Source organism: Marmota marmota, unplaced genomic scaffold (genome assembly GCF_001458135.2).
Source record: "Marmota marmota marmota unplaced genomic scaffold, marMar, whole genome shotgun sequence".
In the NCBI taxonomy this organism is placed as follows: Eukaryota; Metazoa; Chordata; class Mammalia; order Rodentia; family Sciuridae; genus Marmota; species Marmota marmota.
Genome location: NW_025999999.1, coordinates 19,383,844 through 19,408,064, shown reverse-complemented (window position 1 = coordinate 19,408,064; position 24,221 = coordinate 19,383,844). Strand labels below are relative to the sequence as shown.

General features: G+C 43.2%; 1 protein-coding gene across 4 annotated transcripts in view; it reads left to right on the top strand.

Annotated features, from left to right (window-relative positions):
- Gfra1 (GDNF family receptor alpha 1) overlaps window positions 1–24,221 on the top strand; it is a 195,396-nt gene that overhangs the window by 51,406 nt on the left and 119,769 nt on the right. For 2 of the 4 annotated variants that reach the window (XM_048807401.1, XM_048807400.1), the window contains exon 5: window positions 6,001–6,015. The exons of the other annotated variants lie outside the window; for them this stretch is intronic. In XM_048807401.1, the coding sequence (XP_048663358.1) occupies window positions 6,001–6,015 (15 nt within the window). The remainder of the gene's footprint in view (window positions 1–6,000; window positions 6,016–24,221) is intronic. 4 annotated transcript variants of the gene reach the window in all.

Here is a 24,221-nt window from a genome sequence, read left to right as displayed (position 1 = left end):
GTGACATGGCACTGGATTGTATTTTTGGGAGAGGAGGGATCAACCCTGACCTCTTTGGGAAGCCCACCTGTATGTTTGGACCTGGGCTTTGTCAATTTTAAACAGCTCCTCTGGAGTGCTGGTACTTAATAAGAGGTGGGGCCTTGGTGAGCCCCACTCTTCAACAAAGAAAAAAAAAGAATTCGCTTTATTTACAGAGATTGAAAGGAGAAGTATACAGACCGAACTCTGGTTACTCTTTGTATCCACATGCAGCGCTTGGTGGGTTTTGAAATTTGCAAGAGGGGCAGCTCAGTTGATCTTGAAATTGACTTTGGTTAATGGAGAACCTGACTCTTTTCAAGAAAGCAGCATTAATTTCAGCTGTCCCCTAGATCCCTCCCTCCTTGGTTAGTTGGGTCCCAGCAAAATTTACAGTGCTTTACTGTAAAAGCACTTGTACTTGAAAAAGAATTTTCCTTCTGTGGCTCAAACCACAGGAGGACTTGTAAGACAGCTGTCTCCCTAGGTGAGACTTCTTAAATGGGAGTTAAGTGCATGCATTTTCAAGAAACTAAACTCCCCTCATATATAATTTAACCCAGAAAAGAAAGCAAAATTGAGAGAGTAGTATGATTACATTGTTTGAGAACTGGTAACTTTACCTCCCCCAGTCTTATAGAAGTCATGCATATTTTCTCTGTTTGGCATTTCTTGAATACTGTGGGGTGTAGACTAAGTGTGATACTGTAATAACAGTGAGGGTTTCTCTAACCATAGCTGTGGACTGTGGATTGAAATAGTAAATTATTCTTAGCAGACTGAATGGGCAATAAGACTGCCATCTATTTCTCCTCATAAAGCAAAGCAATAGATAAATAAGGAGAGCCAGCCTACTTAACCCATGTGGCTCAGTGCTCTGCTAATTATTAACCCCCGTGCAAGAAAGGGGTTCACCCAGGGTGTAGTTAAATCATTTTTAATTGAGGTAAACACTAGCTATGTGGACGAGTAGCACTCAAGAAAGTTTTTAATCATCAACGTTTAGGCATCACAGAGCCTAATTGCCATAACTTATTAATAATAATAAATAATCTAGTCTTTTTATGGCCCCTGTCTCTGGAGGACTCAGGGCATTAAAGATCTCTAAGGGTGTGAACCTCTCAATAGCAGTGGGGGGAGGAGCAAGTGTCCTTTCTGTTCATTCCTAACTGAAGAAATTGGACATGGGGACTAAGAAAGGCAAATCTGAGCTCCTTCTTTCCCGTTTTCTTCTTCCCACATCTGAATCGCTGACTTACACATGGCCTTTCATCTATCTCTAGGGCCAGAAGGGCTCCAGGGGGTGGGGGTGGGGGCTGGGGAACAGGCTTTCTTTGTGCACGTGAATGATGGGGGCTGAGGTTTCCTCCCTTGGGAAGTGGGTATGAGCAGAGCTTTGTCTGAAGGAGATCATTTCCTCTGCACTAGTGTCCCTGGCGTCCTCTGGGCTCAACCTGATTGTGGCTACAGTGGTCACTGGCGACTCTCAGCTCGGTACTTGTGTGATTCCCAATCCCTGGGAGGGCAGAAAAGATGGCACTTATTCTCAGAGTGTCTCAGCAGATGGGAAAATGTTGGTATAAATCAAACCTTCCCAACACCTTCATGGGGTGGCAGTTGGAATATGCCTATGGTCCTCCACAAGGAAATGCCAGCTCAGAGGAAGTCCATTGATCAACCCCTAAATAATTCCTTGTGTTGAGTTAGACTGAAAGTGGAATACCCACTCAAATTCGAGCTCATTTGATTTTATAAGTGACTACTTCTGATGGTTTGAGAGACTGGGAGGTGGACATGAACGCCAGCATAGAGGATGGCATGAGTATTTATTTCTATGGCAAATATCCTCTGATGTCCACAATTTCTGAGTGGGGTAAAATATAGCCAAACAGCACAGAAACTACCTTTTTTTTCTCTTATTTCCCATTCTCCTGTCTGTGTATCATTGGAGCCTGATGCTAGAGAGCTGTTTCAATCTGGAAAAGTAAAAATTTAAAGGAAACACCGAAGTCATTATTATACATGGCAGAAAGCCACAATGATGCCTAGAATGGAATTTACACCACAGACCACAAAAGACATAAATTTAGAGTGTAAATTATAAGACAACTCATGTGCAAAATTGTTGCAACATTTATACTAGAGTTTATTAAAATTTCCATTTGAGTAAGAGGTGCAACATGTAAATAAGGCTGAAAAAGAGGTTTTAAAAAAATTCTAAGTAGCTTATACAAAATTAAAAGCGAGTTTTTGGAATAGACGGTATGAAAAGAACTATATGCAAATTTGTCTGCTAAAGTGTGAAATATACAATAGAATTGGAAGGAATAAGGTCACTAAATCCCTGCCTGAATTTCCCTCCTCCCTACCCACTGATACTTTACAGTGATTCAAATCAGTACTGAATTTTGAGGGAAGTGGTCCTTGTCAAAAGCCATGGAGAGGAGGTTTGAGGATTCTGGACAGATGTCGAGACTGGATCCGTATTTGAAAGACACTAATCTTATTTTCACTGATGTTTTCAAGGTTGGAAATTTTTGTCTGTATTCATTAGAGGGGAATGATAAATCTCTAATTTGTACTTTGCTAATAATAGTGATGAGCTTTTGTGCTTCATTAAGGTTAAGTGAATCTCATGTAGTCTTGGCTCAGCCTTTAACTCCATGTGTGACCTTGGGAAAAATTTCTCATTTATCTGGGACTCCGTTTCCTCATCTGAAAAATGAGGAGATTGGGTCAGATGAGGGCTGAGATAGATCAGGCCTCTTTCCCTCCCTTCTGGGTGGCAGTGTAGATGTCAGGCAGTTGGAACCCAGGAAGGTGATTAAAGCAGGTTGCTCTTGTCCTCAGGAACTCATGGTCTACATAAATAACTAATTATCATATGAGCTATAATTGCAACATGCACAAATTACTCTAGGAGCACAGAGGCGGAAACAGTGAATTCCCTCTCTGTGGGGATAGACTGCACCATAGCTGTGACATTTAAAGGCTGAGTGGGAGGGCTCGTCCAGGTGTGCAGGCTGGTCAGAGGGTGGGTGGTTCAGACTGTGGGGTCCAGAAAGCAATCACAGGTGAAACTGGTATATTTAGGGAGCTGAACATTCCTATTCTCAGCCTCTGGGCAATGGCATCCCACTGCTGGGTCAGAATTTGTACTAATGATGAATTACTGAGGCTAGAGAATGCTGTGTAGCATGTATGATTAGCTCTTGCTTTCTGAGGAATTGGTTCCAGGATCCCCTGTGCATATCTAAGTCTCTTCTATCAAATGGCCTAGTATTTACATATAACCTATGCACATCTTCCTGTGTACTTTAAATCATCGCTAGATTGCATATAATACCTAATGCAATGTAAGTGCTGTGTAAATAGTTGTTATACTGTATTGCTTAGGGAATTGCGACAAGAAAAAAGTCTGTACATGTTCAGTTTAAAGATGCAGTTTTTTTGGGGGGAATATTTTTGATCCACAGTTGGGTTAATCCACAGTTGAGTGAGTCTGAGGATGCAGAACCCACTGATATAAGAGCTGGCTATACAATTTAGAGCAGAGTCAAGGTTATCCTGTAGCAGCACTGATGTGGCCCATTTATGTCCCAACTGGCTTTCTTGAGTGTGAGAGAAAGCGTGTTGTTCTGGTGAACTCCCTGGGAATTATGAGCTTGCAGTCTCATTCACCTATGCCACAGCCACTCCTTGAGATCCTGGGTATTGATGACACCCTCATAGGGGTCATGTGTGCTCAAGTGGAAGGAACTCTGCAGCCACAGGTCTTCCCTTCTTGAACTTTGCTGACTTACCAGGTGCGTGCTTCATGGGCAAACTCATGGGCGCTTGGCTCTTTGTGACCTTGTGGGAGCTGATGTTTCAGGTGATGACTAATGGCAAAATTAAATGATGATGATATAGTTCTTACTTAGTTTTTAAAATAAAAACAACTTTAGTTTTAAGTTCAGATTATAAATGTACAGGCTCTGTGGCACATACCTGTAATCTCAGTGACTCAGGGGGTTGAGACAGGAGGATTGCAAGTTTGGGACCAGCCTCAGGAACTTAGCCAAGACCTTGTCTCAAATGAAAAATTAAGAGAACTGGGGATTTAGCTCAGTGGTAAAGTTCCAAAAGAAAAAAGAAAAAAGGCATGTTTGTTGACATTTGTTGTTAAAAAAATTAAAATAACATAAAATCTTACATAAGATTCAAAAAGGCCTCAAATTCTCTCTTGAAGATAAACAACATTTCTTTGACCATCATCACATCATTACAAATCATCATCACAAATCTGTCTTCACATAGCCCTACACATGTACATAGGTACGTAAATGGACTCAGGGTTGTATGTTTCATTTTGCTGTCTGCTATTTTCATTCAAAAACATTAAAAATGATTAGGTTACCATTTAATTGACTGCATGATAATCCATTGTATGGGCTACAATTATTTTTGGTTTGATTTTCCATTGACAACTACACTGATCATATCCAATATTTTGCTATGTACAATACCACGATAAATATCCTCACAGATGTCTTTTATACCTTTAGTTATTTAATTGGATTAAAGTCCTAGAAGTAGCATTATTGGGTCAAGGTAATGCATATTTAACATTTCTATTTATATTGCCAAACTATCTTCTGGAATTTTCTTACCTTTGTAGAACTGCAACCTGCAAAGCAGGAACTGTCTCCTGTCCATGCCACTGTGATTGTTCCCGCCAGAGCTGTCTTCTTCTTAGCTAAAAATTGATAAAGTATGAGCAGATAAGAGTACCTTTGGATTGATTGGGAGACAACAGAACCAGGGAAAGCTCAAGTTCACATTGGAGATGTCAAAAAGTACTTGGTATATGTTCAGATGTTCACCAAAAAAATGTGTAGAAAACATTCGTCATGATTCCTGACTGCCAAACACTAAAATAATCCAAATAACCACCAACATTAGAATGGAGAAATAAATTATAGTTTAATCACATAGTAGAATTCTGTATGACAGAATGAATGACCTACTATGTGATAGAGTAGAAATGAATGACTCTCATAATCATGTTGAGCAAAGAGGCCAGATACGGAGAAAGTTCATGCTTTATCAGCCCATTTATAGAAAATTCAAAGATTGGCAAGTGTGTTTATGGTATTAGAAGTCTTACTAGCAGTTACCCTGAGGGAGATGTTGGTGACAGTATATTTGTGGGTATTTTTTGCTAGATGTGGTTTATAACTGCCAGACAAAGTACTTGGCTTGGACTAACCTCTCACATACTTGTTGAAAAGAATACATTAATATTTTTTCACCTTTCTGACATACTTTGGCCTGGTATTTACATTGTAGACATAGTGCTGTTAGTAACGGGTTATGTTGGAGGGAATTCGTACCCGCTTTGTTTATGTGTTTTAAATACAGAACCATATTCATAGGCCCATTCTCGTTTTTTTTTTCTTTTATGTGCCATTTATTGCCTTTGTTGTCATTTGTAAATGATGTAGGTAGCACTGTAGAGGATGAGAAGTTGGTTTTGGAGTCAGGCAGACTTGGATTCAGTCTGAGCTCCGCTTGGTTGTCTGTGGCCTTATGCTCTAAAGCCTCAGTTTCCCTATCTATCAAATGAGAATGATAATGGAACTTACATTAGAAGTTTGTATTTTGTGAAAATAATCATATTAATGTTAATGATAATCACCAGTTTTTCTGTGTGCTGGATATGTTTCCAAACCCTCAAGACATGTGAAATAACATGTCTGCTCTCTCCAACACTCCTACCTACCTTGTGGTGTTGATCCAGGAATTAGACTCAGGCAGTCTCCTTCCCCAGCCTGGACGCTTAACTACTGCCTCCTAAGCCAAAGGAAAGACTACAGAAGAGTGCTTAGCAGGAGTCCATGTTTGCTGATTAGCATATTGCCTTTTTAAACATCACTAATATTGTTCCTTCTCTCTCTCCCTACCCCCCCTTTCCCCTGTTTTGCTTCCTGCTGACAGATGTTTTTCAGCAAGGTAAGTTTCATTGCCACTTGGCTGTTCTTCCATTGGTTGTGCTTTTTGGGTTATGGGGCTTCACCTTCTCCGTGGACGTGTCACATGAACTTTAGGGAATGCTATGAGATCAGTGGCCTGATGTGCCATTGGCCTCCCTGGACCTCTACTGTCTGGCCTCTGCTGATTCTTCTGAACCATGCTTGGGGGGAGGAGGAGAACTGGACAGTTGGGATGAAAGGGGAGGGGTCCATACCTCTCCAGCAGGGGGCAGGAATGCTGAAGGACTGGTGAAAATGGTGAAGCTCCCATGTCCCTGGGGGGCGCTCAGGTGCAAGAATCCTGTCTCCCAGGGCTCCTGTATCAGAGCCAGCTGCTGCTTGGTCAGGGTTTCCCCTACCAGTGTGGGTGGAGATGTTTTTGTTGAGCATACATGTCTCTTATGGAGGTGTGGCAAGAACGTGGCTGACTGGCTACTTGGTGCCCTTTGGTGCAGCATGCCTGACAACCTCTGACTGAATCAGAGTCTGGTGCAGGTGTGCAGTGTCATCTGTTTTATGGGTCAAGATCATGTGTTCTAAGGGGAGCTGGGAACCAAAGCCTAACTCCACACCATGTTTCTTGGTCATAGTTTGGTCCCCGCTTAGGATGCACAGCCACTGTACTTCTGGACGCAGAAGGAAACTCCTGGGTCATGGCCTCCTGGAACCTTGTAGGCACGCATTATGGAGGAACTACCTTTCATCCCAGCTTGAACTACTGGGTAAAAGCAGCCGGGCTCCGATGTTTGTATTCAAGCTGGGAGACGTATTTGTAGCACACGTCTGCTGCATCTTTCTGGAACTCAAGGCTTGCTTAGAATAAAAGAGTCTAGTTTAAAAATACATCGAGGCATTCCATAAATAGCTTCCCAATACTCTTACAGGCTTGATATTTTCACAACTGTTGTTTCACCCCAAACATGCAGCGCGTGTTCTAGAGAATATCTGCTCTCTGATGGAAGCACAGTTGTGGGTAACAACGAGGGTTCTGTTGTGTTGTCTTTTAAGAGTCTGGAGTCATAGACCTACTTTTATAAATAATTCATAAATCCCAACAAGCTATAAGTAATAAGTTCCATTTGGCTAGAGACTAAGAGACGAGCAAAATTGAAAAGGTGCCGTGACTGTTCGGGTAATGAAAGCGCCGCTGTCAGGGCCTGTTGCTGCAGAGAGTTTTCCTCCTTGACAAATTGGGGGTTCAGTGAGCCGCTCTGGGAGGAGAATTTCTTTTTTTTCTATGAACTGGAATGCAAACACCACCCAGCGCCGAATCACAGTTCTCTCCCTGAAACACAAAGTGCTGTTTCAACCCACAAAATGCTGGGGTTGGGAGCGTCCTTCTGGAACATGTGTTCTGAGGCTTCCCGGGAAGGGGAAGAGAAAATCTTTGTATCAGATCTGACTTCCCAGCACACCGTGGTGAGCGTTCGCGGGTGTTGTAATTGGTATAAAAAATGACTTATCAGCCTGCCTATGTCAAGTTTGCCTCCTTTATTCATCAGTCATACCATTCGATTGATGGGATTTGCCTGTCAGTTGCAATGATATGCAGAGCAAAAGTTATAATCATCTACAAATCACTGGCTATTGAGACTTAATAGCATCTGCCAGAGACGGAAGCCAACCGCTACCCGTTGTCTGTGTGATGGTGGGCGGCACTTCCCTTCTAAGATATTACCAGGATTTCAGATAGAGAGAACTAAACTTGCCTTTGTGAATCATTTACATGACTCTGGCCTTGAAGGACCATTTCATAGGGAGACACATTCTCAGAAATGATGGCCAGGAGCTCACCAGCTGGTACTCCTCCTCACCTTTGTTGCTGGCCATTCTGCCAAGGAAAATAACGTCCCCTATGATGTTCAACTGGTTAAAGTCAAAGGAGACCAAGACAGAATAGTCTGTGTATTACAGACAGGATCTAAGCTGGTGTCTCCATAGCATCTTCTGGGACTGAAATTGTAAGCTGAATTGTGCCATTAACCTGAAACACAGGGTCTATGAATTGTGCTAGAAATAAACAAGCAGAAAACGACATGGCTTCAAATGAACAGATGCCACTGGGTTGCTTTCTGGAGTCCGTCCACACAGCGGCAACTTGGAGCAGCTCTGTTCTCCTGAGCATGCCCTGGGCATCTGGGCCCTGCTTGTTTTGGCTTGGCCAAGGAGTTGGGCAGGTGGGGGGGATGCTGCTTTGCAGATGTGTGCTCTGTCTGCCCAGAGGAGCGCCTGCCCGTCTTGTACTGCCGTGCACCATGTCAGGCAGAAGAGGGGTGCGGGCTTGCGGTTGACAGCATCAGACGTTCTCAGAGGAAACAGAAGTTATTTTCTCTGGATTGCGGTATCTTTTATTTCACTACAGATCAATCTTGCTACAGTAGGTGACAGCGTAACCGCTACTGCCGGGTTTTTTCTCTGCTGTATCTGTAGTACGTGCAGTTGGGAGTGTGTTTCTAACCTGCTGCATGGCCTTTATTGCTTGATTTGGTTCTTTCATCTATAAATCCTACTTGCTGTGGTGCTCTGACCACAGGGTCTGAGAATGGTCAAGGACCAGTAGTCCGGTCTCTGGACTTTTCTAAATAAGAGCTCCCAGGCCACAGGGCCACATTTTCAAGGAATCTTAATTGACCCTTACACTGCATTGTCACGGAGCTCATGAGCCACTGGGTTCTCAGAAATTCCAAAGTGTCATACAATTTCTCTTCCCCAACATCACATGCAGTTGGAAATGCCATGCGCATGCTCATGCCCACATGCATGTCCTCATTTGAAGTTACTCAAACACCTTTTGAATGCTTATTCATACCCTCAACTGTGATTCTGAAATTGAACAGAAACTGAGCAAATGTTTTGGAAATCAGAGCAATATCACTCAGCAGGGTGTATTAAAGCATAAGTGGGTGCAGCCTAAACTCACCATTGAGTTAATTCTCTCTGCATGTCACCTGAAGTCTCTGAGACCAAAGAGGCATAACCTTACTCCCTCTCCAGTGCTTACTTGGAACTGGGATCTTGCTGATAGGGAGATTTTCCCTCCAGCTCAGGTGATCTGTGATACATCTTAAAGAGAGTGCATGCCATGTCTACTTTGCAGTCAGTAATTAGGTGCCAGGCATTTTCTGGGCCTTGAGGATAGTGTTGTGAACAGGATGCAAAGGCCGCTATTCTCATGGAACATACAGTCCAGAGTGAGGCGTTTGGTAGCCAAGCGTGCAAAGAAATTAGGTAAATTCAGAGAGGGGCAAATGTAGGAGCTGTACCAGGCTTATGTGTTCATGGCTTGGAGGTCGCCTTAGATAGTATGGCCAGGAAATGATCAGAGGATGGGTCAGTTATTGGAGGATCTGGGACAATGGCAGAGGGACATGCAAGGGGAAAGCGTGGCAGACAGGAGCGCAAGCCTCAGGAGGAGACAGGTGTGGCTGGAGCTGGTGAGCGCATGAGGGAGCCTGTAGAATGAGCAAGGAGAATGGCGGGGGGGGGGGTCGGATCTGGGCTCAGAGGAAGGAAGTCAGCAGTGGCTTTTCATAAGAATGGTGTGGTCTTACTTATGTCCTTCTAGCTGCTCAGGAAGCATACATGAAAACCAGGGCCGGGGCTGAGTGCCGAGTGGCTAGCCCTGTTTGCTGCCCGTGTTTACTTCTGCTGGTGACTGAGAATATCTGATCTCAAGGTGACTTACAACTCCTCTCCTTATGGCTAGCAAGTTATGTTCTTCAAGGACATCAGTGAAATATGCCTGTGTCTTCAGATTAAACAAAAAGCTACTACCATCCCAAACATAGATACTTGCATATGTGCATCAGTTGTATTGCATATTACATAATGTATTATTCTTCAATATGTTCATAAATATTACAGTTGACCTTTTGTACCCATGAGTTCCATGTCCATGGATTCAGCCAACCAAACACACATGGAAAATGTCCTCAAGTCTGCATTGGTTGCAACTCTACCAAATGTGTGCAGATTTTACTCTCTTTTTTTTGTCATTATTCCATAAACAATACAAAGTAACAACTATTTACATTTCACTTCTGTTATATTAGATGTTATAAGCCATCTAGAGATGAACTTGAAGTGGACAGAAGGATGTGCACAGGTTATGTACAAATGCTACACGATGTGACACGGGGTACTTGAGCATCCACAGATTTTGGTTTCTTTGAGGGTCTTGGAACCAGCCTCCAGGTACATCAAGGGATGGCTGTACGTGAAGTAAATATAAATGTCACATATATTTTTTAACCTTCTCTGGGTATGACAGAAAGGAGCAGTGGCAAACTCCAAGGTCTCCAGAGCCCCTGGCAACAAAACTAAGGAAGGTTGATTCTGGGACTGTGATCACTGAAGACCACGTACCCTTTGCCACAGGCAGCTACTCCCCAGGGTCACAGATAGAGGCCAGGCAGGAGGCTCAGGAGGCAGGACTTTGGATCCACAATCAACAAATGCCCAAGATTCTCAAGAGAAGCCAATAATCTGGGATTATATGCAAAACTTGATGATTTTAAAAGTTATTTTTAAATATATTTATTTTTTAGTTGTAGGTGGACACAATATCTTTATTTCATTTTTATGTGGTGCTGAGGTTTGAACTCAGGGCTTCACGTGTGCTAGGCGAGCACTCTACCACTGAGCCACCCCCCAGTCCCATTAAAAGATTTTAATTAGACCTTAAACAAATGAAACTACCTGTGGCCAGAGGGCCTCTGATCTCCAATCAGTGGCCAGTGATCAGTGATCCTCAGTTTTGCTGCCAAGATTTGGTCTTTGTGGGGGCGCCTGAATTATTTGCTCTTGCCCTCTGGCCTCAGTTTTCTCATCTGTAAAATGAGAGAGTAGGAGAGAGCCCTCGCCCATTGGCTTCCTGCTGATGCTCTATTTTGAGAAGTTTAGGTGGACTTGTGTTGAAAGAATAAAGACATATTCCTTGTGCAGATTATGGCTGTTCTCTATAGAACTTGGGTGACTCCCTCATGACTGAGAATTGGGGTTAAAAGAATGTGATTTCAGAAGTAAAGCCTGCTTTGCTCATGTGGCCATTTTGAAACATCAGCTCTTTCTTACATGAACGGATCCTGGAATTCACAATGGATAACAACACTTTTATTAATTTGAAGAGAATAATAAATCATAGTTTGGTTTCCCCCAGCTGAGCCAAGCTTGTTAATTGTTGGGGTGGGCTTGAGGTGCCAGGGGACCACTGCCATTTATAATCAGCTTGACTTGAGCTCTTTTGCATATTTCAGACTTCTTGGTCAAACTGCTTGGGCAGCATCTTGGTTTTTTCTAACCACTCACTTCTGAAAACCCATCTATCATAAAGAAAGCTATGACCTCTTAGCCAGGAACTATGGTCCCTCAATGGTTTACATTATGAAATATTGTTTTTGTTATGAGTGTGGGATTTGGATGAATGAATTAAATCTGTTGTTACCATTTTCAGGTAAACATTTCAAGCTGTTATGTGATAGTCAACTAGTAAATGGGGAAAATGCAGGAACACTCTCCTGCTGGAATATGGTCAGTCTCCTGGTCACACTTCCTCTGTGCTAATGCTTCCTGTGCATGCATCCGAGAATCAGAGTATCCTGAGTCATGTGGGAAATGCATCCATCCTTCCAGCCCAAAATGAACAACATCAACACTTAATTTCACATAGATTCATTTTATGATGTGTGATGTATGGGGAAAACCATAACCAGATTTAAATAATCACATTCTCTGAGATGCTTTATCACAGTTCATGTGGACTGTGCAGGGCTGCCTGTTCCCTGCCAGGTGACCTTGGGATGGATCTTTCTTCGCAGAAGATACATTGTGTGCTTACCACATTCTGAGGGCATGAGTTTGGGGTGAGGTTTTAGTTTTCATCCACTAACTTGTGCTTCAAAATTCCCAGACCATTAAAAGGAAGAAGGTTGCTATTAAGAGTGGTTTGTCTCTTTAAAATATTTTATTGGAATAATAACAATGCCAGTATCTGTTACCTCCTGTATTCCAAGCACGGGCTGGTTACTTTGCACACATTTTCTTATTGAATCCACCCTAAAACTTTATGAAAGAGCATAGCCGATAATTCCATTTTGCAGAGGGTAAAATTTAGACACGGAGTGGAACTGACCATTTTCGTGTAACTAGTGCGGGAGATATTGGGGATGATTTTTACTTGATAGATTTTATTTTGTGGAATAGTTTTAAGAATTATTAAAAATTATTAAGATAGTACAGAGAGCTCCCTTATACCTTGTATCCACTTTCTCCCATTGTTACCATTGTGATAGTTTTAAGAGGGGGCAACTTGAGTAGATTATGAGGGCTCAGCCATCATGAATAGTGCCCTTATAGAAGAGGTTTGAGGGAGGCATTTTTCCTTCTGCTATGTAAGGACACAGTTAGATGGCACCATCCATTAAGCAGAGAATAAGCCCTCATGGCCCCAAATCTGCTGGCACCTTGGTCTTGGATTTCCCACCTCTTGATACTACACTGGGGATTGAGTTTCAGCATATTAATTTTGAGGGGATAGATCTTCAGATCATAGTAGATAGTGTCTGAGGTTTTCCTTGTTTTTGAATGACCTTGGCAGTTTTGAGGAATACTGGTCAGGTATGTTGTCAGACGCCAGAAGATCACAGAGGCAAAATGCCATTTTTATCACATTATATCAAGGGCATATACTATCAGCATGATTTATGACTACTGACACTGATCTTGATCATTTGGCTGAAGTAATATTTGTCAAATTTTTCCTCTTCGAAGTTACTTTTCTCCTTCTTTTCCATACTGTAATCTTTGGAGAGAAATCCATGCACAGCTCACCCTTAAGAAGTGGGGATTATGCTCCACTTCATCAAGGGTAGAATATCTACATAAATTATTCTTCTGCACTGGAGGTTTGCTGTTATCCCTCACTTAACAATATATTCAGTCATTTATATCAATATGGCAACATGGCTATTAATTTTACATGTCTGGGTTATAATCCAATACTATTTATTTATTTTCTTGCTCAAATTATTCCAGTGTTGGCCATTGGGACTGCTTTCACTTGGCATCTATGCCCTTTGACATATTTGCATAAAAATGGCTTTTGAGCTTTTCTGTAATACATTATGCCTCTACAGGATGCTCTAGGCATATTTCCCACCCTAATGCTACAATTAGTGCCTTCTCTAAGGAGTCCTGGTTGCTTTTATTGAAGAATGATATTAGAAACCAAAATCTGGATGCTAGCTGTGCTTGTTGCTGCTGTGTGGTCATTTCTTAGACTCTCTCAGCTGACAAAAGCAAAGAAATAATATGTGTGTAAACCTCTCTGTGTATGTACATATGAGTAAATGTTTCTGTATGTGACCAGGTGTTATTGGTATGAAGTTAAGCAGACGTTCTTTCTCATATCTCCAACTCTGCTCTGCTACCACACAGATCACTCCAGCTTCTTCTTATTGCTTTTCTGACATTTCCCATTCCACAGTGAGACACCTGGGCTGGGATTTGAACCTAGGTAGTCTAACTTCAGGTCCTGCAATCTGTTGTCCTGTCTTCTATAGAAGGGCTTCATCTACTCCCATGGAATGGAGGGGCAAGTTTATTGGGTGCTACTTCCCCAGACCCCGGCTTGTTCTCGTGACCCCTCCACCTGGTCTAGCTTTGCAGTCTGCTCAGGCATCTGCTTCATCTGGGGCAGAGGCCAGTTGCAGGGGCATTTGTACCTTTTCCCATAGCCTGGACAAGCCAGGATAAAACAACTGGGTTGTTTATTCCAGCTGCTAAGTCACTAAACCCTTGTACCTTCCTTATATTGATTGGTGCTTCTTGGGGGACCAAAATAGAGCCATCTTTTAAATCTCCAGATTTGTCCAGGGACAGATGGAGGCTTTGGTTGTGTGCCTGCGTGGTTGAGCCGTTCATCTGGGCTGGCACTCACCTTCCCAGTTCCCCTGCTTCCTCTCTCAGATGCCTGTGCTAGCGCTTAGCGCCCTACAGGCAGAGGCACCTCCTGACTTGGAAACTGGCCCTGACAGAGAATTCATCAGCTGGCACATGGGGCACCTGTGGAGACAGGTAGTTCCTGCTTTCTAATTCCTTCCGCTGCATCTGCTGCATCTGCTTTCCTTAGCCCAGCAGTAGAAAGTGTGGGCTGCTTGAACTCCTTGATGTCAGGAAGCCCTTCTCCTGTAGTTTTTGGAACCTGGCCTGGTGGAAGCCACAGAGCATTCCCAAGGAAGGTAGCTGACATACTCTTTTGGGACTCATTAGTGAGTTGATTGGAATGTGTTCTTCACATTTGACAATGGATTCAGTGACATGTTTCCCTTTTCAAGGGTGAACGTGGACCCTCATTGATAAGTTGTTTCATTTCTTCTGGGGGCACTGGGCGCCATGGCCCTGCCTTCATTTCTAGTGCCCCTTCCACATCTCACTGATCTCATGATGCTGGATCAGGTGGATCCCTATTCTTGATGCTTGATCACACCTCTGTGCCTTTGAATCTCTTGATTCCTCTCTGTGGAATCTTTTTCTCTTCCCAACACCTGTTTCCTTGACCTGCACCCCATCCTTAGACAGGTAACCAGGCTCTGCCATCACATCCCCGCCGCGGGTGCTTGCCTTCCAGGGTGTGTGGGAGAGGCCTTTCATTTCCACACGGTCCTCTGCTGTATTCTCTGTATTCTCCGCCATTGTGGCAACTTACTTGAGATCATTGAGTAGAGGACCTGGTTCCCCTTCATGTGCTGCTGCTCCTGCTTGCCCTTAAAACTCAGCCTGCATCCTCTCTGCTAGGTTGTCCTGACTCACCCCGGTCACGACCTCAGGCCTAGCCCGGTGTCTCCCTACCCTCCACCAGCACGGGCCTCACACTCTTGTCATGATCTGTCTGAGCTTCTGGCTGTCCAACCAAGTGATCTCCTAGAAAGAAAGGATTTTTTATATTGAACCCCTAGGAACAAACACAATGCTGAGCACATAGTAGGTTCTCAGGAGGTGTTCGAGGAATGAAAGTGCAAAAGATAACAAGGCTCAGAGGACCTGGCTGTGGTGGGTGTGGACACACAGCTGTTATATTTCTTTGACAGTCTGTTGTGAAGTTGAGGCAGAATGCTGGCAGTGTAACAGATGGTCATACAGGTCAATCCTATCCTGTCCTTCAGTACAAAAGTCTTTCTCCATTCTCTTCCTCCACCACCTTTTCTTTTCCCCCCAGTGGTGGTAGTTGGGTTGTATTTGACCCTAGAATGGATCATCTAGTGTTCATCTGCTCAGGTTTGTGCACGGTATGAACAGGGGCTCCAGAGACTTAGCAGATACTGCCTCTGCCTTCCAGGAGCTCATGATGTCATCCCAGATGACCCCAGTCTGGTCCTGGTGGGTGCTGCATGAAGTCATGGAGGGTGGGCCCCTGAGGGTTGGGGATGGCCACTGAGTGGTTTTGGAGATGGTTTTGAAGGAAGGAGAGGGTCTGAGTGAGTGGGACAAAAGCAGACCTTGGGGTAAGAGGAGTGGTATGGCCTGCAGGGGAGGATAGTCTGAATGGAGGTGGAGACAGAAAGACATTCATGGTGGTGTGCTTATGGGATGTTGAGAAGGCAGTGAACCTGATAGGCTCTGGGCTGAGGTTATGGAGTCTTCACAACCTATTTTCCTCATACCCTAAAAATTCCCAGTATGATGAAAAGATTTTGTCTACCAAATGAGTTGTGTTGGCTATTGAGTTTTCCTATTTTTATTATTCATTTCACTACACCTGTTGTTAATCAAGAACCACCCATCAGCTCTTCTGTGTTCCTGATCAGCAGAGTGAGGGCTGTGCCCGCTGAGGTGATGCGATTCCAGCCCATTAAAGTAAAGCTTGATGTTATAGAGAAGCAGTGATTTTCTGGGTTATTTTAAAATCTGGGCAGCAGAGTTTAGACTTGATTTGGGAAATCCCAAAGCTATTGTAGCTTTTTGAGCAGAAAAAGAGCATATACTCTGTATACCACAAAATGGTCCATGTCGTATATTGGGTGGCAGAAGGTAAAGGTTGCCCCACCTTTCTTCCACAGCGTGTACTGGATACAGATGCTCCACATACATTAACACTCCAAAATTAACCCTGCTATGACTGGGTGTTTGTGTTCCTTCAAAATTCACATGTTGAAATCCTAACCCCAGTGTGTGTGTTAGGAGTGGGTCCTTTATAAGGTATTAAGTTACAAGGGTGGTGAATGATATGTCCACTGAACTCTACGGGCAAATGCGGTGATGGCTACAATTTATTCTGAGATACTTCCAAAAAAATACATAAGATGCATTTACTGCTGGATGGATAGAGGGTGTGATAGATGAATAGACACATGATAAAGCAAGTACCCTACCATGTTAATTATAGTGGGATCTAGGTGGGAGGTATATGAATGTTCATTGTGAAAATCATCCAACTTTGCTACATATTTGAGAACATCATAATAAAGTGTTAAGAGAGAGAAAAGAAAACAGATTCCAAGTGGAATCTAACAGAGAACATGTGGCCTCCATAGCCATAAAGGTCATCAGTCACGGTGGACAACCCTGGAGGAAAAGGCAGGGACTGGGATCTGCAGAGCTTCCTGCGAGGAGGAGGCTTAGGGGCCAAAATGTGTGAGAGATGGCTGCAGAGCAGGCTCTGACTGTGAATGCTGAAGTCACTTAGGATGTTGCAATAAATGATCACAAAAACTGAAATGTATTCCTCCCCAGGTCTGGTGGTTCTCAACAATCCGTGGCTCCTAGCTTTATGGTGTCCATCTCTCCCTTGATGTTCACGTGGCCTTTTTCTCTGTATGCCTCTGTGCATCCTCTTCAGCTTATGAGGACCCCAGTCATTTTGGAGTTAGAGCCCACTGCAATCCACTATGACAGCATTTTCATCATACTTGCAAAGATGTTATTACCAAATAAGGTCATATTCTTAGGACCTTATTTGGTTCAGGGTGGATGTGAATTTGGGGGGAATGCTATTCAACCATTATAGATGATCACCCTAAGTGATCCAAAATGAGGGGAGTGCATTCAGGAAGAACTAGGGCAGAAAAAGAGAGAAGGAAGCTGGGAAATGGGGAGGAAACCCCGAGGAGGGTGGAGAAGGAAATCAGATTAAATTAAACATGCAAAAGAAGAGGAAAAGGCAAGTGGGTTTTTAGGAAGGGGCGGTGTCTCAACCTTAGTCCTCTTTATCCATTTATCTCCTGAATATCTTAAAGAATTAAAATGTAAATCTCAGAAATTAAATCCACAGGTGCACACAGTGGTGCACACCTGTCATGCCAGCAACCGGGAGACTGAAGCAGGAGAATTGCAAGTTTGAGGGCAGCTTCAGCAACTTAGTAAGTCCTTGAGCAACTTAGCAAGGCCATGAGCAACTTAGAGAGACCCTGTCTCTAAATAAAAAGTAAAAATGGCTAGGGATATAGCTCAGTGGTAAAGAGTCCCGGGGTTCAATCCCCAGACCAAAACCAATAACTGAAAAAGAAGAAGGAGGAGAAGGAAATTTGTGTCTGACAGTCGTGGAAGCTAGAAAGTTCAAGATCAAAGTGCTAACGGATTGAGATTTGGTGTCTGTTGAAGCTTGATTTCTGGTTCATAGATGGTACTTTTTAGCTGGGTTTTCTCATGATGGCAAGGCAAGGCAAGCTCTCTGGGGTCCATTCTTGAGGGCTCTGTCCCCATGACTGCATCTCCTCCCAGAGACTCTCACCTCCTAATAACACCACGCTGGGAATTAGATTTCAACCTATGAATGTTGGGGACACAAACATTCAAACCAGAGCAGTTAAGGTTCTTGAGATGAAGTGCTAGATTTTGAGTCAGCCCTTAATCCAAAGACTGGTTGTCCCTAGAAGAGGAGCAGAGGACACACAGAGAAGATCATATGAGGACACAGACAGGGATTAAAGTTATGCTCCTGGAAGAAGCAAAGGAGACTTAGAACCTTGAAAAGGAGCTGGGCCTGACATCAGTTTTGATCATCTGACCCCCAGAACAGTGAAATAATAAATATTTTTGTTTTCTAAACCACAAAATTTTGTGGTGATTAAATGTAGCAACCCTAGGAAATTACTTTCCATTTTTTTCATTTGCTTGTTTCCTGCCTAGACTCTCTCCAGTTAGTATATAAGCTACAGGAAGGAGTATAAGGGCCTGGCTGTTTTTCATTCCCACAACCCCATGTGCAAAAGAAGGCCAGGTATGTGTAAGTGCTCAGTATTTGTCAAAATAATGAACCCTGTGAAATCGGAATTGTCTTCATCTCTGGTTGATAAAACAGACACTCAGGGAAGTTTATTAACTTGCCCGAAGTTACACACTTGGCAGAGTCTGGATTCAAACTGAGTACTTCTAGTCCTCAAGTTCAGGTCTATTTCATTGCCTTATGGCACCTTTTTAAAACAAATTATGCTTGATGTCTTTAGTTCAGGTTTTCCAATGTCCCCTCCTAGTGTACATCTTGGTTATATGAGGCTTTTGCACACAACCTAAAGATAAGTCAAAGCTCATTTAACTAAATTAAGCAAGTAAATCATTAGGCATGGATGTACCAGTCCAGATCAGAAAAAGGGTTGGCTTTAGGGTTAGCTGGAGCTTCCTGTGTTAGCCTCACTAGACTAAAAGCTTCTTGTGGGTAAGACCCATCTCACTCATTTCTTATGTCTGAAGCCTGGAATATGGTAGGTATTTAATGGATGTTTGAATGAGTTACTGGACAGGTGGATGGATATGTGAGTGGGTGGATTGATGAACTGGTTAGATGGATGGCTTATGGACTGACAGGGCAATTCTGATAAAGAAATTCTGACAGGATTTAGAAAAATGATTACCACTTCAAAAGTACATATCAGTGTTCTTTTCTGTTAAAGGAGGGCTCTTGCTCTGTGGTCACAGCTTCTATGTTTGTGTGCATCAGATAATCCTGGATGCCATAGCCTTGACTTTTCTGTTTTGCATAGGCATTAAAGTGTAATTGTCCTAAAATCTAGAAGGAGTTTAGGTACAAAGTAGAAAATTCATGCCACAGTAGACTGACATTCAAAAGGCGTAACTAACCACTGTGTGATATTAAAAAAAAAGTCACTTTTGATGCTTGAATGTTCTCATCTGCGTACCAGAGGATGAGACACTCCTTGAAGACTCATTCTGCACAGTCTAGTGTTCTGAGAAAAGATGACTTCCAGCCACCTCTGTAGTGGCACACTAAACTGTTTTATCTTGTGTCTTTCTCCCCATTTGTATTTTTTCTTCTTAACTAGTTTTTTAAACCATTTCCCAAACACTGTGTCCCCTATACTGCCTCCTACTTAGTAGAGAACTTGCATAATGATGTCCTGGTTAGCTGAGGGTGGCTTAGGTTTCACTGAAGAGAGTTTGCAATTTTGGGCCTCAGATGAATTGCTGGGAAGCAGGCAAGGGAATCTAAGTGTCCCATTATGAATTCCTCTTGTCCTTCCTTGACATAGCACTCAGTGTGCCTGCTACAGGAATGTTAAGCATACATTTAAAGAGTATCAACTAGAAGGGTGTCCAACTAGCAATCTTCCTGACCTACTGCGTGACTCAGTCTGGCTGTAAAACTATAACAAAACAAAGCAAAAAAAAAAAAAAGAACCAAATCAGCAAGGCAATTTAAAGTAGAGAAGGAGTTAGTCGGGAAGGCACTCAAGAAGACTTATGGAGGAGGTGTTTTTTTCAACATGTTGAAAAAAACATCAGTTCATGGAGGAGTTGGCAAATTCTGGCCTGCAGAGTGTCTGTTCTTTGTTTGTTTGGTTTTTTTTAAATAAAGTTTTATCAGAACACAGCCATGTCTATTCATTTACATATTGTTTGTGGCTATTTTTGTGCTCTAGTGGCAAAGTTGAATTGTTTCCAACAAGACTGGATGGCCAGCAGACTGAAATGGTTTATTATGTGGCTCTCTGCAGATTGAGCCAGGGAAAGCATCTCTTATTCCTTGTCTGAGCCCTGCCTTCCTCTGTCCCCATAGTAGCTCTTGATCAGAAACCATACTGGATGAGAAATTTCAGAAATGGTTCTCAGTTTTTGTAAGGAATTAAGATGAAGCTATTGATAGAGTGTTAAAATGAACTTACCAGTGGCTCAGAGATGCTCCCAGGTGCTGAAGTATCATCTTAATTCAGGCATGTAGCAAACAGTTATTGATGCTCTGTTATGTGTGAATCGGAAGACTAAGAGTTGAATCTTCCAAAAAATTAGATTGCTCAGTGGTCTTGTTTCTGTCCTATTTACTGAGCATTGATAATCCATGGATCTGGGGTAATTTTGTATCAGCCAGAATACTTAATTTTTCAGAAACACAACTCTTGATCCAGCTAAATATTGTGTACTTAGTTATTTATCGACCAGAACCATACCAGAAATTTTAATTAACCTTTCAAACTCCCTTTCGATTTCTTCAGGATAAATTAGAAGCCATGGAGTATCTACCAGGTTCATCTGCAGTGAGGGGTAGTTTATAGTTGATCCAGCAAGGTGAGCAGGTCAGGAATGATTTACTGGAGATGGCTTTGTTTGCTTGACTGTCTGGTGGAAAAGTTCTCATGGGGTTATTTTTAGATATTCAATTCTCATTTATCAGTCAACTTTGGCAACATCGATTTACCTAACAGACTCAGTTTGTAAATAGTAAAACAAATCCACTGGCATATTTAGAAACTACTTTCTGCATATACAGCAGGTTGAGAGACAGCAAATTATTAGTAACTCACCAGTCATCTTACAGCTCCTCATTTAAGGCTTTATAATGAGCCTTCTTTTTATAGAACATTGACTCTCAAGTTGGCTTTGGAACAAGGCTGGTCCAGGGAAATGGGGGAGGCAGGGGATCTGAACGGGGTCCAAATGCAAGAGTGCCCACACCAGGGTGGCCTAGAGCTTCCCTGCACCCTTCTGCCTGTCTTTCAGGTAACAGGGCACAGAATTTTCCCAATAAAAGCAGGATTTGTGTTTCTTAGGAAACTAGTTCTTCTCTGCTGGTTGTTGCGGAAAATACAAAACAGATGAGATTAAGGCAAGGGACTGGTGGTGACATTTCTGTGAATTTGGGATTTAATGAAACTCTTTATCTTTTATCTCCAATGTGTAATTTTTTTTTTACTCCATTTCCCCAAAGTGTGTTTGGTTTTATTTTCCTTTGCATGCTAAAGAATATGTTACCAGATTTTTAGGAATCAACTCACAAAACCCCAAAGTCTTAAAAATCCTTTCCATTTCCTTCCTGTCCCCAAACTGTAACAGCCCCTGGAGTGGGTGTGGAGGTGGCAGGAGTCTTTTGTACTTTATCAACCTGCTGTTTGCTCAAGTGGCTGTTATGACTGCAGCAACATAATTGCTCTTAAAATGCCTCAATAAAAAAAAAAATCTATTTTTGTTTTGTAATCCCGAGTCTTCTTGGCTTTCATTTTTTCTAGTCCACTTGAATAACTTCTGAAAATTAGCCTCACAAATGTGGTTTCCCTGCCTGACCAATGACCAGCTCTTTGTCAGGGGGGTGTTGTGTGAGTGGAGGGGCTAGGAACAGACAGAGTGTGGGGGAGCTGTAGAAAGGCAGTGGGGATCTGACCGTTTTTGCCTTCTCTTGACCCCTTGAAAGGAAGCTTAGATAGAGAAAATGCACTCTCCAGTACTTCCCTGGGACTGCCTTGGCTTCCCCAAGTTTTATTGAGACTGAAGGAGAAGCATCCCTTGTTTCTTGTCCCTTCTTGGAACCCGCAGATGCCGCTGTGCTGACCATGTGGATCTTCACGCCTGTGGAGGGCCAGCCTCACACTCAAGCAGGATTTTCTGAAACATGCTTCTAAGAGGCTAAGCTCAGAGCTTTGCTAGACACATGGGTGGAGGCGAGGCAGCTTTGAAAGAGGGGTTGCCGCCATTGCCATTCTCTCTTTGTGGATTCAGCCTCTAGACAAAACTAGCTGTTTGCTTTGGATGATTCGCTTGCCCTTCACCAGGCTGTGAACCATGCTGATAGGATTTTAAACGACCCTGAAAACAGAGGCTCTCAGGGGGAGTCACCCCAGCTGGGTTTTCAGGGCCTGGTGGTGGTGATGATGCGAGAAGTCCATGGAATGCCAATAACTTCAGGGGGCTTGGGGCGGGAGTCTGGAAGGCTACCCAGCCCCTTCCTGCAGGCCTGAGTCTCACCTGTACACCCACGACTGCCCAACCTGCAGACTCAATGCTTTGTCTCAGTGGAATGAATACTCATTTATTGGCATTAAGATAGATACTAATGGCCCCTGAGGACAAGGGACCAGGCTGCCAGTTCAAAGCAAGGGCATGTGCATCAATGCAGTCAAAAACCCCGAACCACTAAGAAATTAAATTACTTCTTAAATCATGGTGAAGCACAAGGGAAAGGCTTCGTTTGGACTCTGTAGTGTCAACTGGCAACTCCCAAGCACCTTCTGGTAATTGAAAACTAACAGATTAGTTCACACTGCTCTGATCACTGAAATATCAGATCTTTATTTTTCTTTTACATACTTTAACTCACTTTAAAATGTTTTAAGGCATTTGGAGACTTGAGGAGACAGTCTAGTTAAAACTTGTAATATCCCCTGGCGATGCTTAAGTTGTCCATTCTCGTAGACTAAAAAGGCATAGTTAAAATTCATTCTGACCATAAGCTTTAGAGCGTCAAGGTCTTTACAATGGAGCTGCCGGAAAAGTTTATTGCCTGGTGCCAAAAAGTCATTCTGATTTCATTTTCAAAAGTTGAATTCAAAACTCAGAATATACTTTCTTTATAATTATGCTTCTTATTTGGCAACATATGGTGAAAATTTATATGGCCTATCAATGGAAAAGAACAGGGCTGAGGCTCCAGGCTTTTACGGTGATTACATCTACCTGTATGGGGGCTTTATGCACTTACAATTTGAATCATTTATAGATGCACACTCAACAGAGTTCGAGCATAACTAGTACTGTGGGCTTTTTTTGCTGACTAAATGATAGGCAAAGCAATTTCCAACAAATGTCTCCCAGTAGGCTGTCATCATAGAAGCCTTGTAATATTGCTTTTTAACCTTAGCATTGGCAGCTATCCAGAAATTACTGCATTGATACCAAACTGCCTTGCACCAGGCAGTTGCCCTTTTCTCCATGGGAACCTGGTGCACTCCCAAGTAGGTGCCTGCTCCCCCCCTTGCCCTGCCTTGTTTTTATTTCGGGGAGATCTTTTACCTGTTCTTGTTCAGCTGTAGGTAGCCGAGCACATTGGAAGTTGAAAAACAACAGCGAAACAATTCTCTGGATTGTGTTATTGCCTTTAATGCATTCAATTAGCATTTGAAGCTTTGTCACCAAATAAATGCTGCACATCGGTGGCACAGAGGGAGAAGGGAAGCCTTGGGCTGTTTTCCCCCCTCAGGCAAAGACAGACCCAGCTTTCTTCCCTCTTTCTCCTTTTCTCCTCCCTTGTCTTCTTTATTTTACTTTCAGAACATCTTCTAAAGGGCTTTTGGCGATCGGTAGATCACGATTCTGTGGTTCAGGGAAGGATTTGTTCAGACTTTTGGGGAGAGACTGAACAAAGCCATGTCCCTACAGTTTCCCTGCATAGAAGGTGGCACTGAGCATAGGATCCAGGCAGCGGTCTTCCGGCCTCTACAGGAACCACGTTATGGGAGCTCTGGAGATGGGTGGGCAGCCAGGCTTTCTCCCATCTCCTGTTTGCAGGGTCAAGGGCTGGGATGGAAGCTGACTTCCTGGGAGCCAGTTGTTCTTTTTGGTTCCTGTATGAGGAATGCACTGATCTGTTCTTGTGGACAGGTAGAGGGAGGAGCAGTCTCCTGACTACTGTGTTCTAGAAGTTTGATTTCAAACACCCATCAAATCTGTGTCCACCTGCTCTGTGTCATATGGAACACTGTGCACTTGAAAGATTTGGCTTTGTGGGTACAGCAGCTGGCACTGTGTTCAGCAAAGAGAAGCCCCGTGACTGTGTTGACTGACAGTCTTTCCCCATGTGGTGGCAGAATGCTGTTGCCTCCCTGTGCCACGCAGCCCCTGGCTTGCTTCATGGCAGCATCCGCCAGCTACATCCCAGTTGCCGGGCTCTGGTTTCCTCCCTGAGCTCTGGTCTCCCTCTCTGCCTTGCCTGGGGCTCTTGTTAGGTTTAAAATGCGTCCCGGGGGGGGG